The 16,987-nt window shown below is 42.9% G+C and overlaps 1 protein-coding gene across 1 annotated transcript in view; it reads left to right on the top strand.

The window, feature by feature from the left end:
* klhl13 (kelch-like family member 13) overlaps nucleotides 1-11,007 on the top strand; it is a 37,567-nt gene extending 26,560 nt beyond the window's left edge. The window contains exons 6-8 of the mRNA XM_070843350.1: nucleotides 103-898; nucleotides 3,662-3,775; nucleotides 9,924-11,007. Coding sequence (XP_070699451.1) covers nucleotides 103-898; nucleotides 3,662-3,775; nucleotides 9,924-10,411 — 1,398 coding nt within the window. The 3' untranslated portion in view covers nucleotides 10,412-11,007. The remainder of the gene's footprint in view (nucleotides 1-102; nucleotides 899-3,661; nucleotides 3,776-9,923) is intronic.
* The last annotated feature ends 5,980 nt before the right edge of the window (nucleotides 11,008-16,987 follow it).

Below are 16,987 nucleotides of genomic sequence, written 5' to 3'. Positions count from 1 at the left end.
GTTTCTCTGTACAAGTTGGGAACATTCAGTGATACACGTCTTAAGATGTGTTGTCAGTCTCAGGTGCCGCTTTCCAAGTTTATGATTTCCTCTTCCCCGCAGGTTTCCCTTGACAACTGTGTAGAGGTGGGGCGCATTGCCAACACGTATAACCTCACAGAGGTGGACAAATATGTCAACAACTTCATCCTGAAGAACTTCCCCTCACTGCTGGGCACGGGAGAGTTTGTCAAGCTACCATTTGAACGGTTGGCTTTTGTACTGTCCAGCAACAGCTTGAAACACTGCACTGAGTTAGACCTCTTCAAGGCTGCTTGCCGCTGGCTACGCTACGAAGACGGTCGTATGGACTATGCCCCAAAGCTCATGAAGAACATCCGCTTTCCCCTCATGAACCCACAGGAGCTCATCAATCACGTGCAGACAGTGGACTTTATGCGCACGGACAACACCTGTGTGAACCTTCTCCTGGAGGCCAGCAACTACCAAATGATGCCCTACATGCAGCCAGTTATGCAGTCAGAACGGACAGCCATCCGCTCAGACAGTGCCCACCTGGTCACCCTGGGTGGTGTTCTCCGCCAGCAGCTAGTTGTTAGTAAGGAGCTGCGTCTTTTTGACGAGAAGGCTCACGAGTGGAAGGCGCTGGCACCCATGGATGCACCCCGCTACCAACACGGCATCGCAGTCATCGGCAACTTTCTCTACGTGGTGGGTGGCCAAAGCAACTATGACACCAAAGGCAAGACAGCAGTGGACACCGTGTTCCGGTACGACCCTCGCTACAACAAGTGGATGCAGGTGGCATGCCTTAATGAGAAACGTACCTTCTTCCACCTCAGTGCACTCAAGGGACACCTCTACGCTGTCGGTGGAAGGAACGCTGCCGGGGAGCTCGGTGAGTTCATTTCCCTGCTCGTTTGTTATACCTTTCCTTTTAAGCAACAACAGAAGCCTTTAATATTGGATGAGATTATTCACTTTAATATCAAGGGGCAGTAGGGGAAAGAACATGGAGTTTAATAAGGCTGCGAGCATACTCATGCTGGTAATCAAGTGTTGTGCCTACACATCATTTGCTGCTTCAACATGTCGCATGCATAATCTCTGTGTAATTTAATAAAATCTACATGATCGTGAACACGTCTTCAATCTAATGTAATCCAATGCAGAAGCATTTCGGCACACAGAGCTTGTTGTTGCGTGTAATGATCCTTTTCTGTTGTCACTGGGTCAGAGAAGGGTGATTTCATCATTTTTGAGGCTCTATTTTTGTCGATGCTGTTTTGGGTTTCATGATATTTTATAATGTTGAACAATCCACACCGTTTATTGGCAACACTTTACTGACATGAGACACAGCTGAAGCACACAGTTTGTCGGGTGAATTTTTTGTCCTATCAGATAATCTGTAGTGAGTAATCTTAGGCTTTTTTAACATTTGGACTCACAATTCACCCCTCTGGTAGAATCACTTCGGTGAACTGGGATATCTATATCTGTTCATCGTAGTTTGGTTGTCGATGCTGAGTAACCAATCTGGAATCTCTGCATCCGTAACTGCGGACCACAGAGAGGTGCCACCCTGTACTTAAATTCAGCTCTGTAACTGCAGTGGACAAGAGAGAGAGGCCGCTGTGTGAGCAGTCCTCTCTTCTGGGTTATAATTAGACCAAAGAACACGGCCCCGGTTCACTGGCTGTCTACACAACTGCCTTTTTCTGTTTTACGTTCCACTGCCCTTTCACTGGATGTGGTTTAGCCTCGATGTGCCCTGCCCCTGCATTATATGTGTTTACTCTGGGCAGGTCGTACCGGAGTGGTTTTATTGTTGCATCTCCTGACGTATGCCCAGAATATAACAGAAAAGCTTAACAATGTCAAGACGGATATATACAGCAGGAAGCTTTCAGTCTTAACTGGTACAATTTGCATTTTAAGCTAAGTTGTCAGACTGCAGTCCCCATCAGTTTTGGAACAAACTGATGTGACTGAAAGACACAAGGGTCTAATTTCTTTACCCTGTCATATATAGATTTATGGGAGGGATAATTTATGTCCCCACCCATGTGTTTGTTTGAAAAGTCTCTCTCTATAGACCCTCTATAGGTCATCTGAAATATTTTTTAACCCATCAGCCATACCAGTGAAAGATGTTTGACAGTTATTCAAGATAATCCATTTTGTAAATGATGTTCTTGCAAAGTAGCAGCGTGATACTTTAAAATGTGAAGGGAAAACTGCACCCAAGGAAATCGTGGACTTCCTTTTAATTGCTCTGAAAAAGGCTCGTTTTATGGCAGTAGTTCTCTAATTTTTCTAATCTGTCCTTATTGACATTGCTGGGATCAGGACCCTTGTGTTTGGGTCACAGACGTATGCTGCGTAGCAGCTATCTCCAGATGTCACCAGCCACCAGACTGACCCCTGCAGTGTGCTACAAAGTTTGGGTGCTCAATCTGCAGGGAGTGAAATTCTAGCTAATTAAGAATATGACCTTTTCAGCTGGTCATAGAACATTTTGATGGCAGAGTAAAGATTTTTTCATATTAGTTTACCTGCAAATAAAATTACTCAGGATATATTCAGACCAACTCTGCTCTACATTCATATAATTCAACTCAGTGTTTTAGATCTGCTCCTCCATTGTTTTCTAATATGTCTGTCTTCCACTGAGACGCTGCAAGATTTTGTGCACTGCTCAAGGTCACTTTGATGATAGCTGTTGAGCGAGCAGAGCAAGGTATTTACTCATTCTCCCCTCTGAGATTTTCACAGCTGGCTCAGGGTTGGCTCGCACAATGTTATGGTCCTGAGCTCACCGCTGTATTTCATAACTAGTATGAAAAGTTTTTTGAATCCTTATCAAGTGATTGATTTAACCAAAGCCTTTAACAAGTGTACAGTTTTCTTCTTGGAGTTCAGCTGAGGCTCAGTTCACTAACCATCCTTTTCCAGCAGCTACACCTAATGAAAGCAAGATTCTTTTTAAAGCACCATCTCCACCCCTGTTTGTGACATGAACAAATACAGTATCTCTTTATTTTGTTACATGGAGATGAGACTCGGCTAGAAGATAACATTTTCACGGCCCATAATGCTCCGGTAAAATGCACACTTATGTTCCTCCTTATGTTTGACAATGGCGTTTGACACAAAAGCTAGAAAGCACAAATCAGACTTGCATTTTAACACTTACGTCCACTTTCCTCTCATCCTTGAGGTGACGATCCCTTCATGTCTAGGTCTCCTCTCTCCTGCTCGTTGTCCATCTTGCTCTGTGCCCAATCGCAACCATTCTCCAAGCACACACCCTACAAGTTGAAGGACCCTGGCTGCTTGGTAAGAGGTCGCTCAGTCAGTCACCTACGAGCGTCACTCGTGAATCCCAGCATTTTTTTCTGGTTTCTCACAGATTTTTGTAGAACCATCCTTCGGGGAATTAACAAAGGATCTTACAATCTCCCTATTTCCTGTGCAGTCGGTGCGTTCAGTGCTGGTGGGGTTGTGGGGATGTGTACTCTATATTTAAATCTGTGTTTTAGCTCCCACGCTGAGACCCTCCAAGGCCTCATTTGCTGCTGTTTGTCCTCCTTAGTTGTGTCTTGACCTACTTTCGACTAATACGTTCTTTTTTTTTTCCTCCATCTTTTTCTTCAAGCTACTGTGGAGTGCTACAACCCAAGGACAAATGAATGGACATATGTTGCCAAAATGAATGAGCCACATTATGGCCATGCTGGGACGGTGTATGGTGGCTATATGTATATTTCAGGTAAGTGGCTCCAGGGAGTTTATTTGTAATCGACCCAGCTAAGGCGGGATATGAAATGTTGTTTGAATGTGTAGTGAGTTTAAAACTAATTGGAGCAAATTTCAGTGCATTTCCAATTAGATAATTGTTTTTTCCCCCCAAGCATTTCATGGCAGCAAACAGCAGGGCCATGAAATCTTATCTTATCTCATCTGATACCTTTCCTCAAAAACTCCATTGCACTCCATTTATCAAGCTCTGCAATGAACCACCGAGAGAGGGCTGTCTGTATGTTTTGTTCATATTCAATGGAAACTTTTTTTTTTTTTTTCTCTCCAAGGTTTAGTTTGTGATTGACACACGCATCAGAGGGCTGCAGGGTTGTGCGCTCACAATAGTAAAACGCTTTCCAGTCGAATTTAAATTGGTAGTCAGGTTTTTTTTTAAATAGTACATAGAGTACACTCTAGTTTTCAGTGAATCACTAATAACATTTCTCACAGTATGCTAGTGCTAGATTTATCTTTTGAATTTACTATTTCATAAAAAGTTTTTCTGTTAAAGATATTGTAGGAGAAATGAGATGGGTTAGTTTAAGTCTGCCAGGGTTCAGTGCTCAGGGCAGAGGGTGGACGCTGAGACGGGGCCTTCGGACAGTTCATTCTTCCCCTTTAGGTGTCACCTCAATACTTGTTCTCTTCATAGGATTGAAAACAAATCCTTCGTTATGGAGATGAGCCCTAGTTTCTCAGTGTGACTAATCCAGAGCCGTGTCTACAGAGGGAGGGGAGGGGAGGGGAGGAAGGGAAATTGGGAAGGATGGAGCAAAGTGGAGGACTGAAGCCTGTGTAGGAGGTGTAACAGTGAAGAGCCTGTGTTAATCCCTCCTGGCCGTGGATACTGTCATCGTTGTACAATACACATGGACATAAACAGTGCTCATAAACATGGGGAAAAAAGGAGATCACTGGCGGTTTTGAGCAGTGTAGATCCATCCTGAATATCATAACTGAATAACAGTCAGATGACCACTTTCTCTCCAAACACATGTATGGTGTACAGGTCCACAGTCAGCAGTAAAATACAGCAGTAATAGTGTTTTGTACACAGCCCAGTTTAAATCAGATCATCATCCTCTGATCAATTTTAGTAATTAAACCAGTGGAGGACAATCAATTAATTAACAATCTGTGAGCTGATACAAGTGACAAAGTCAGGACCAAAGCATCTGTGTGACCATGAACTATTCAAAGAGGCACTGTATTGGTATTGGGGATAGACTTGGTCTCTACAGCCTTGGTGAATTAACATATATTAACATTAATAACATTAACATCTTTGTACTAGTACAGTACATACTGTACCTACAAGCTGGGAGGCTTTGGAAAATGAAAATGAAATATTGAGAAGCTCTTCAGCAGCAGCAGCAGCAGCAGTATTATTATACTTATTTACAATGCAAGGTGCTGACCAGCTCACTCCCAAAATCAGGGAGTGTATCTAACAAATATACACTCCCTGTTTTTGAGTGCTGTGCACACAAGCAGCGGGTTTGATTTCATAAAGCATTTCTCATTATTCCAGCAAATCTAATATTATATAGTTTTATATACAGCATGTTACCTGCCATACTTCTAGTTATCTCTTTATTTTTCACTTCCACACAATAAATCCCACAACAGACAGAACATGTGTTTGCTTCTATTTTTAGTGTCTCCTATGAAATATATTTCCCTGTGTGTGTGTGTGTGTGTGTGTGTGTGTGTGTGTGTGTGTGTGTGTGTGTGTGTGTGTGTGTGTGTGTGTGTGTGTGTGTGTGTGTGTGTGTGTGTGTGTGTGTGTGTGTGTGTGTGTGTGTGTGTGTGTGTGTGTGTGTGTGTGTGTGCGTGCAACATCAGAATTATCTCTTTGTGTGGAAAAGTGAACTGTGCATGAAGTCACTTTAATTTCATATGACTTTCTGGAAACAGGCCAGAAACAAATAACTAACATCACCATGAATGATTACTATCATTGTTTATATAAACAAAAAAAACCAAAACTTTTAAAACATTTTTAATTGGTTAGTATTTCACTTGGCAAGCAAGAGCACTGAGACATAGTTGGGACCACACAGACCACATGATTTGTCAAGCCCAATATTACTGTGAAGCAAAGATGAAAGACACATTTACACTTTTTCAAATAAATAAATTGAAATGATGAACAAAGTAATGGTCACGAACGGAGCTAATCTGCTGGTTGCCAGCTGTTTTTCAATCTTTTTGCCTCAGGCTGTACTCTGCCGTGCACAGTACTTATTGCTCACCCTTTTGATTTTCTAATAGACTCCTTTTGTGTGCGTTTCATGTTTGAGTGGTGGACCCAATAGCAGGCCAATAGCCTGATAAATTTCACTAACACAATGACGCAGTGTTATGCTTTGCACCTGCAGCAGCTAAAACTACATGTGGGGAAAAATGAACATTTGCATGTCACAGTATACGGCAGGTCAAGCAGTTTTGGGAGCACAGCTGTGGGCTGTAACGCAAAAGAAAACCATCTGTAATAGGCTTTGGTGCTTTTAATGTAAGGGGTGCAGGTAAACGAGCATTACCCGCTTGAGGAATTTTGTTGCACTGAGGCCCCACTGCAGCGCCCACAGTCTTGTGGGGGGGGGGGTTACAGTCTTGCTGTGCAAGGTGACCCACACTGAAGTGCAGTTCTGTGTCCGTCTGTCACAGCGGATCAGGCCACATTCTGCGGCTGTGCTGCTGTGCTGTCTGAAGGTATTCTGTCAGATGGATGAACCTGACAAATGCACTCAGCCCACAGACCATCACAGCTCAAGTGGTGTGGCAGAGTTCAAAAATGAGTCGTGAACCAGCACAGAGCCACATTGCCTCTGGTTAACCATCTTCTCTGTGAGATTAAGATCTGTGTGAAGATCCTGTGGTCTTACGGTTCAGGCCTTTTTTTTAGTTCTTAACTGAGTCATGCACAACAAAAACACTGTACTCTCTGAGCAATTTTGGCGTAGGTGTTGGGACAGCAGACAGTCTCCTAGACAAAAGTTGTTGTGATTAGTATTTTAGATTCATTTTCAATGATAACCGTTAAGGATTTTTTTTTAGTTTTCCTTTGAGTTTTATAATACTGAGAAGCATTTTATAGTAGAAAAATGAAGTTGTCAGTGCTCTCTGGTGGACAAACTAAGTAAGGGTGACACTGTTTTTAAATTGCCTCAAACCTACTTTAAGCATCTGTGCAGCCATTTCTTGTCACTTATCGGCTGACATATCCACAGACGGCGACGTGTCTGTAAGATATCAGCTCAGCTTGGTCTAGCTGTAATGCTAATATTTACAAATTGCAAAGTCATCCGAGAAAGAAGTTGCGCTTTTTTCTTTTTAGAAGTCCATCCATCCATTATCTATACCGCTTATCCGTCAGGGACACGGGGGAGCTGGAGCCAATCCCAGCGAGAGGCAGGGTACACCCAGGACTGGTGGCCAGCCATCACAGGGCCACATACAGAGACAAACAACCACTCACACTCACACCCACAGAGAAGCGTGGAGAGAACCCACGCTAGCATGGGGAGAACATGCAAACTCCACGCAGAAAGATTCCAGGTTCAAACCGGGATTCGAACCAGGACCTGGAACCTTCTTGCTGTGAGGCAACAGTGCTAACCATAGCACCACCATGCTGCCCCCCCTTTTTAGAAGTGAGATATCTATATACATACCGTTATCTATATAAATACAACTATAGTCGGTAAATGTGACGTTCGGTTTGTGAGCATTCCTTCAGTCGGTTAGCAGGTGGTCTTTTTAGACATGATGAATGTTGCTGAGGGACGTTTTGTTTTTTGCTTTGAATTTTGCTCGAGGCCGTGTACTGTGTAAGCTTCATAACCGAAGGTTTAAAGTTATGAATGATTTGCAGAGAATTTCATTGGTGATGCACCACTTGAGTTAAGGGCTGTCGGGCGTTTTTTAATGTTTTTGCCGGTTTGTTAGGGCCAGTATTTTTTTAAATTATTAGTTGAAAAGGCCTCATAGCAGTGGTCCTTAATTGGATTATTTTATGCAGAAAGTCGTAGTGATCTGAGATATCCTTAAGCATTGTTGACGCTTTTTAGAATATTGTGAGGATTTACATAACAGCTCTTCATCTGAAAACCACAACTTTAAATATGTAGTCCACTTTATTTATTCTCCACCATTTTATTGTCCAAGTGTGTATATTTATGTTCCGTATTGTGCCCTTAAAAAGTCCCACAATTAAATTTAAAAAAGCACTTCATGCTCACAAATTCAGTACATTGCATTATGAGTTTAATAGATATGCAAATTCCCATTGTGTCACTCAATGTTTGTCAGCGATGACCCAAAATGGTGATGACTCACAAGTGTCTGAAATTTCAATTTGCTGCTCAATATTGGGATTAAATGATTGTCTATTATATGGAGAGTAGTAAATAAGTGATTTTAGGCACAACGGAAATTAGTTATTCCGTCGGCACTGATGGTCTGAGTGAAATGCCAAAAGGCTGTAAAGTGAACTCAGCGAGGGTGTGGCTACTGTCTGCTACTGGGTGTGTTTTCCCTGAATGGGGACCATAAATGAAAAGCACTGTAGTTTTTAACCTGATCTGAACAGTGGAAAGAGGAATCCAAGTAGTTTCAGTTGTATTCATAATGCATAAAGAGCTCACTGTATGTTAATGCTGATCCATAAGTTGGTGGTGGATCGATTATTCACCCTGTAGCTCGGTTGTGTCTTCAGCAGTGTGCATCCTTGATGGGTTTGACTGTACTTTTGTTTTTACAGGAGCAAGCATAGATAGTCTGTAGTTGATGTTTGTGCTGGAGTTAAAGTCTGGACACGCTTTATCATTATGGGGTATTTTTGGAATATGCTGAGGACTCTTTTCCTGCCTCACATCTGTGTCTATTCTCCATCTTCTCTTTGGGTCCCACTTGTGCCGGCACCGATTCAACCAGCCAGGCAGGTCACTGGTTTTACAAGGAGACAGTACAGCTCGTTTATATCTACGTGGCTGTACAGGGATGTTTTTCTACGGCACATGTAGCAACAAACAGTACAAACGATAACCCAGTCTGTCCTGCACTGTCTATGGAGGGACAAATGCTTAGCCCGTCTGCCTCAGATAGACTTCATTTGGCAAAATCTTGTTCACTCTTAGTGTCTCAGTAATGGCACTGATTAAACATTAGGAGACCGGGACACTGATCAGACATCATGGTATCAGGGAAAGGCCAAAGCCCTTGAACTGAATCAGAATAGCAGCATGGCCTCTTGAGAGGAATTAAAAGGACCTTACGTCGACTCCAGTATTCCCTTGTCGGGGTTTTAATAACACTCGTGCCCCGTGGACTACTTGGATGAAGAAAATGGATAGTCAGACAGTCTTTGGATTTGATCAGTTAAGGAGGTGCAGCACCACAGATCTGAGTCATGGCAGCTGAATAGACGGCTTAGGCCTCAACAATAAAGCAAGCGCACGATCACTGGGCAGCAGCAAAAGAGGGATTCTGCCTCTATTCGGCATGCTCCGCAAATCTTCACTGCATTTGCTCCTAGTCACTCAGCCTGGGGGGGAGGGGTGGGCTGGCTTCCACCCAAATGCATGCTGGGATTGTGTTCCTCTTTATTTTAAGCCTTCCCTGTAGACATGTCCTGTTTTTTTTTTTTTTTTTTTTCCTCCCCACTTTCCCTCAGCTTTTTGTGTCCCGGCGTCTACATTCTGTTTGTGCGTATGCACATGAACATTTTGTGATGGTGTTCGTCTTTGAGCGCTCGTCATCAGAATTATGTAGAGAAGAGGCTGAGCAAATCTCGATGTCGCTCTAGTTTGTAAAATCAGGGTTTACCCTGTGCATGGGTTGTTGACTTACAGAAACGGGGGGTTGAGGAAAGGTGAGATTTAAAGATGCACAGCCTTTATCCTGATTCTCGTTCCTGATAATGCTACTGAAGCAAATGTGACCGGTTCCAGTGTTATGGCTGGTGCTCCACATGGCCTAGATAAATGAAAATGTAGGTTGACATGGGCGTATGAGTCACGGATCAGTCTGACTGATAAGTCTCCAAAGCTGTTTTCCTCCCTAAATGACCAGTGACGTGGCTAATTTGTGCTCTTTTTTTTTCCTTGCTGCAGGGGGAATCACTCATGACACTTTTCAGAAGGAGCTGATGTGCTTTGACCCAGATGCAGACAAATGGACTCAGAAAGCGCCCATGACGACAGTGCGTGGCCTCCACTGCATGTGCACAGTGGGTGACCGCCTTTACGTCATCGGAGGCAATCACTTCCGGGGCACCAGCGACTACGACGACGTGCTGAGCTGCGAATATTACTCCCCCGCCCTCGACTTGTGGACACCTATCGCTGCCATGCTGCGAGGCCAGAGCGACGTGGGCGTGGCCGTGTTTGAGAATAAGATCTATGTGGTGGGAGGCTACTCTTGGAACAATCGCTGCATGGTAGAAATAGTACAGAAGTACGACCCAGAGAAAGACGAATGGCACAAAGTGTTTGACTTACCCGAGTCGCTGGGCGGGATCCGAGCCTGCACACTCACAGTTTTTCCCCCTGAGGATATCTCGGGTTCACCCTCCAGAGAGTCGCCCCTCTCAGCACCTTGATGAGTAAAGGGGGGGAGCCCTATTTTGCTCATACCCCCGTAACCCCACACCCACCCGAACCCCTCAAAAAACACTCCTTATAGACATTGTTTGCACTTCCTCCTTGGACTACATCTGTACTGCATCCCTGAGTACCCCCGAGTCCACGTCCCCCAAAGCTGTGCAGAAACCCCTCCCTAAGTGATTAAACCTACATACCGATACGGTTTGGCAACCTAATTACATGTTAATGTTGCATACTCGGTATATTTTGGCAGGAAAAACCTTGACTTGAAAAGTGACTTTGCAAATCAACTTTTCTACCTGATGTCTACAGAGTTTTCTTATGTCTCGTTTCTTTAGGCATTCTACCTTTGAGATGTTGACTACCACACTGACTCTCTCTTCTAGTCTATGCCAGGTTAGATGCAGGTGACCCCAGAGAGCAGATGCGTAGGGACGGATGAGCTCCAAAACACAGCTGGTTTTTAACTCAGGGGTTGGCCCAGGCCCCATCTACGTCTCTCTCTTACAGTTTCAGTTCTTTCCTGCTATTGCTATGAAACTGTTAACAAAATGGTGTTTTCTAAATTTAATAAACATGATTTTGAAAGTAATTTATATGTTGTCGTCATTGCTGACTACAGCAGAACCTCAAAAGAGGAAGTTGTTTGAATTGAATGACGGGGTAAAGCATCCTCAACGCGTACATACCGTGTAACTCATGTAAAGCCTTGTGGATTTCAGAATGTTTCTTAATGATGGATTGTTTGTAGACTGGTTGGTTTCGATTTACTCTGCAGTATTTACAGAGAATGTAAGCAGACATTGTTGATCTGAGTGAAGCTTTCTGATTCTGATGCAGAATGTCATCAATTTTGACTGTAATAAATGAGCTGCAGAGGTGACGCAGAAGATCAGTCAGCCTGTTTGTACAAATACCCAGTTTGCTTGCCTGTTATTGAGAGATCAGAAAGCATGTTTGGACCTAAACGGTGAAGAGTAAAAATGTTAATCTCGCCATTGTTAAGATTGTCTTTTTGATGGGAATTGCTGAAAAGAATGAAAGAATAAGTGAATATGCTTAGGTGAGGCAGCATTGTTGAGCTATCCCACAGAGAGGTTATAAAGTCAGTCTCTATTGTAATAGTAATATTCAATGCTTTTCTATTTCTTCATATTGTGGTTAAATATCGGCCTCCTCTGTGGTTCAGAGGTCAGCCCACGTGCTCACATCAGCCACGGAAAACGACTAAAGCACCAAACTACCTGCTGACCCGTGTCAAGTGGAAACTGGCTCCTCCACCGCCGCCGCCTCTCCTCCTGGTATCGAGACAGACGGTAATGTCGCCCACAATCTGCCCACCTGCTCCTGGACGATTTAAGCCTTAATAGCAGCATATGGTGTCCGAGACGCCTCCTTCATGCTGTTACCAAGAACAAAAGGTTTGTGTAACCATCAGGTGAGTTTGGTCTGGAGCTTTAAATCCTCATTATTTTCTCATTATATTCGTTAATGAGACGCTGCAGCAGTGCCTCTGATTTCAGATTTTAATGCCTGTTTCTGTGTTCATAGCAGCAAAGTATCAGATGTAGGACTGCCGTTATATTTTACATACCATCTTAAATGTATGATCTAACATTTTGACTCACTTTGAGCTTTTGAAACTCCTGCGTTCCATTTCCTTTTTTCTTTATCACACTGTAACTGCTGCATGTTGTCATATGCAGCTGTCCCATCCTTCCTTTACTGAAAGTCTTGTTGTTTTTCACTGATTTGTGATGTTTTGTCATGTTGTTTTTAGAAGTGCTATGTTAATACCTTTTTTTTGTGACATTTGAAAAAGCTCTATTTTATGCTGGAGCTTATTGTTAAGTCCTTTTGATGGAACCGTCTGCATCATTCCTCCAAATTTAAAAATAGGTCGTTTGTAATCCTTTAATGGAAAGTCACTGAATGATCAGGAGAGCAAAAACGTATCATGCTCGGGCAAACATGATAGAGGATGATGGAAGGGTAGGGGTTTAGTGCCACCTTCCACTGGACATTTCATTGAAATAAATCACACATGGTTAACCATCTCCCCCTCTGTATCACCTGCATCCGAAGGCATTAGGAAGAGTCGGAGCAGAGGATGGACTGATGCTGTAGATAAATCGCCTCTCAAACCCACAACAGACCCACAGTTATGACCCCAGCTGGAAAAGCAGGATGAGAAGACGATACAGAACGGCTCCAGTCAGACTTGCAAAGGACTAAAAGTATGTTGCCTGTCATCAGCTCTCTAATTTCTAGGGAAAAGATTGACTATTTTACTTCAACAACTCTTTAGTAGGAGACGCTTGCCTCAATGAGTGAATGCTTAAGTAATATTAGCAGCACTAACCGAGTCAGGTTAAAGTGCTCTGAGTTTTTGTTGATGCAGATTTTATCTTTACCAAAATATGTGGTTACGTAGATCCTGTGTTACAAAGATGCATTGTTATCAGAGACTGATAAAGAATGTATTCTTGCTTGAGGCAATGCTCCATAAAATGCCTCACAAAGGGTCTGAATTATCACAATATATAATATGAGACAATGTAAATTTTTCAGCTGTCAGAGAGTTTTGTTTTGTTTGTTTTTTTTACTGTTGCATTTATATCTTAAACATGTCTGGATGTATTAGACCATTGAAGGCAGGTTTCCGAATCAAATGCTGGACAGAATATTGGATTTTTGGCCCTGCCTCCAGGGCAATGTCAGTCTGTTGGTTGGTCTGTCGCCCCACCACTTTAGTGCAGACGGAAATCTCTCAACAACTACTGCCATGACATTTTTGCTATTTATGTTCTCCAGAGGATGGATCCTTTGTACCGACTTTGGTGATCTCTTGACTTTACCTCTGGCGCTACAATGATTTTTTTATTTTTATTTTTATGGAAATATCCTGCTATGTTTTTGTTATAAATCTTAGCAGACACTCATAGCGCCTGACGACCTGTCATCAAATACGTGCAAAAATAATGACATTCCCATCAGCCTCAGCTGCTCTTTGTGTCTTTGCACTAATTAGCTGATGTTAGCATGCAAATACACGAAGCTCAAATGGTGAACATTAAAATGCAAACTTTATAATTGTGAGCAAATTAGCATTTAACTCAAAGCACCATTGTGCTTAATGGCTGCAGATCCTCCTGTCTTGTTATATGACTTTTGCATTAATGAGATAAATTATCTCGTCATTGTCGGGTTTTAATTCTACAGTTTCTCCACTGATTTCCCCCAAATTTACATCCAGTCATGTATCAGCATCGCAGTAGAAAATCACTTACCTCTCTGCATTTAGTGTGAACATTGTTCTAAGAGTCACACTAGACAGAGCAGTCTGAATTTTTACAACAAAACTCTGCTGCTCTCAGACATATTTTAAAGCCTTAATCGATTTTTAAATGGATTTGAGGGAAGGCATTCAGTTACATGCTCTGACACTAAAATGCCCTTCAAGAGACATTTTTTTTTTTTTTCCCCGACTGTGCAGAGCACTTTAAGGACAGATTTGAAATGACTCAAAAAAACAACCTCAGCACATCCACAATCTCTGTAGCGATGCAGCACATAATGTTCCAGATCCAGCGTGTCATTCCTTGTGCATGGTTGCATTGTTTCCTGGTGTTTTTGTGGGCCAGTGTCAATATTACATGACGCAGAGCTTACTGTGTCCTGATGACTGAAGGTTTGGATTTTTAATGAACAATGTGTCCTCGGTGCTAAAGCAAAGAGAACTGGAGCAAGAAATTACGTGTTTACACCCCTCCCCCCCCCCCCTGCTTCACTACCTGTGTTTCTCCGTGGATTTCATCACCACTGGAGGCACGTTCTCTTGATTCATGAAGCAGATAAAAGCGGTGCGTGTGGATTACGGCCTGACTCTTGACACATGAGCGCAGCACACGTTTGTGGCCCGGTGTGCCTCCAGACGGCTCCTCCTCTCCTCTCATCCCAGCCAGAAAATGACCTAGATTCTCCGGGCTGCTGGATGTGTTTACATACACAGCACACTGATGACATTGTCAGTCAGAAAGCATCGCTCTCAGCACCGAGGAGAGGGATGCTCTAACTGTAGCTAAAGCTCCAATCCGCCTCCTATCATGATGAAATACTCTGCAGAGCCACAGATGCCTGCCGTCCTCTGACTGCATGCATGATGGTGTTAATGGCTATTGATCCTCTTGGCTGGCAAACGGCCAACATATCCTGATTTCACTCCCGTTAGATGTATTAATTTTTTGCACCGAATCACAAGCTGCCTTCTGTTATTAGACTGTAAAGGTTGTAGGTCTCAAGAAAAGGTCTACACCTCTCTTCTCGCTCGCTCTCATCATGAATATTCAGAAAAGGTCAAGTCCTTGCTCTCCTCTGGAGCTCTCTATCCCCTGTGACTGTGTCCTGAATAATCTGTCCCTGATTCATCTCTTGTTCCAGTGCTTGTTCCTGCCCCGGCTGTTTTTTTTTTTTTTTTTTTCTTTTTTTCCATTATAGCCGAGGTCGGAAGGGTAATTGGGATTTGTTTTGCTCAACATCTGGCCATGTATCAGTCCCAGATTTTCATTTAAGCCTCAGTTGTATCTCATATCTAAAGGTATTCTGTGTTCAGATTGCGTGTGTGTGTGTGTATCCTCACACTGTGCTGGAATAAAGCTTTTTCAAACTTTGTGGGGCAGAAAACTCTCTGGATGAATCCGTTATCCTGCACCTGGCCTAAATACAGGACATGATGTGCGCAAAACCGCCTCCAGCATCTTGTATTCAAAAACTCAAGTGGAAGTTCAAAGTTTCTGTGTTCAGTTTGCACGTTCTCTCACTTTTTCATGCGAGTTTCCTCCCGTAGTTCGAAGTGGATTGAAGACTCTGTGATAGACTGGCAGTCTGTCCAAGGTGTCTACCTAGCTTCAACACAATGCATGCTGGGATATGCTCCACTGCCCACTTGACAATGAAAAGGAAAAAGCAGGTAAAGAATATAAATTGCGGGGAAGTACAAGCAGAGCGATGCAGTTCGCACAATGAGAGCTTTTGACTGTGAGATTCTCCTTCGAGGCAACAAAGAACATGTTATTTCATTAAGTGCATTAAGAGCCACTTCCTGCAGACTGGCTGAGAAGAGCGGGGGAACTAGAACAGTGCAGCCTCTCTGGGAGAACTACTTAACCTCACAGGGTTAACCACAGCTCGGGCTCCGTGTCCCTCCAGGTTTCCTGAACTCTCAGAATTTCAGCCGACTGCACCTGAACAGGGACTGAAGCATTTCAGAAACCTGAGCGAGCGTACATGCTGATTCTAAAGATGTATAAATATTTTTCCTTCATGTGCAGCCGGCTAGTTCATCCAGGTAATATTACGCAGGAAAATAAACCTAAAGCACAAAATGTTTGTTACAAAGATGTTACAATATCGACATTTCAGCTTTTGATCTTGATTTAGATTTTTAAATCAAATGGCTGCAAATCACTTGATTGTCACATTACATAACATTAAACTATCCCCTTTGCATCTCTGCACCTTCTTGGTTTGTTTTTGCTCTTAATTTATGTACTAAAACATCAAAATTATTTGATTAATTCATTGTACGCCTGTTAATCTCCACGGAGATTCTCAATTTGTTTTCCAGTTACTGCATAACGAGTAAAGGTTGTGTATCTCTGCAAAACAAACACGTACAGATGGGGGGGGGGGGAGAACTGAGAAATCATATTTTCCTATTTTAAGTTTGTTTTTTCTTCTGTTTTCTAAGCGAACTAAATGAATGTGATTTCTCTTCTGTTGTGTGACTGAAGGATGATAAATTGTAATCTGGCATGCTGGTTGTGGTTTTGAAAACGTTGGCATCTGCAAACACTCTCACCTTCGAAATGAGTGTTTCATGCATCCAGATCTATCCACTGGATGCTGGTGCAGTGAAGTGCAATTTTTTTGTTCTCTGATGAAAAGGAAAATGTCATGATTCCCGGCCTGTGTAGTCATGTGAAGGATGAAAGAGCCTGTGAGGCGTCTGTGTGTGTTTGTTTGTTTGTTTGTGTGTGTGTGTGTGTGTGTGTGTGTGTGTGTGTGTGTGTGTGTGTGTGTGTGTGTGTGACAGTGCTGATGCCAAAGTGATTGATAACTCTCCTCTCCGAGCTGAGCTCAGTTTCAACCTCCTCGGCTCTGTCCTGTATAATGCCATGTTGCCATGGTTACCCTTGCTCTTCATACAAGGAAATTGAGAAAAAAAAAAAGAGAGAGTTTCTTCTCTTCTATTTTATGAAACGCTCTTGCTGAGCTATCGTGGGGAGTTTAGAGGAGAGCGTTGACCTGCCTGTCGAGCAGTGAATGAAAACTTTGGAAAAAGAGAAACAATGACGGAAAGCAAACGCCGAGCTGCTTCTTCAAACACAAACTTGCTCTCCAATGAGATGTAGAAATGTGGCCGAGCTGATTAGAACTCATTAACATCCCTATTAGAGCAACTTATTTCACTTATTCCGCTACTTTATCACTGAGTGCACCCAAAAGTGGCTTTGATTTTTTTACTGTCCTCTTTGCAATAATGACCTCTAGTGGCTCCTGTGAAAGCAAAT

Source organism: Pempheris klunzingeri, chromosome 14 (assembly GCF_042242105.1).
Source record: "Pempheris klunzingeri isolate RE-2024b chromosome 14, fPemKlu1.hap1, whole genome shotgun sequence".
In the NCBI taxonomy this organism is placed as follows: Eukaryota; Metazoa; Chordata; class Actinopteri; order Acropomatiformes; family Pempheridae; genus Pempheris; species Pempheris klunzingeri.
This window is presented reverse-complemented; position numbering and strand designations above follow the sequence as displayed.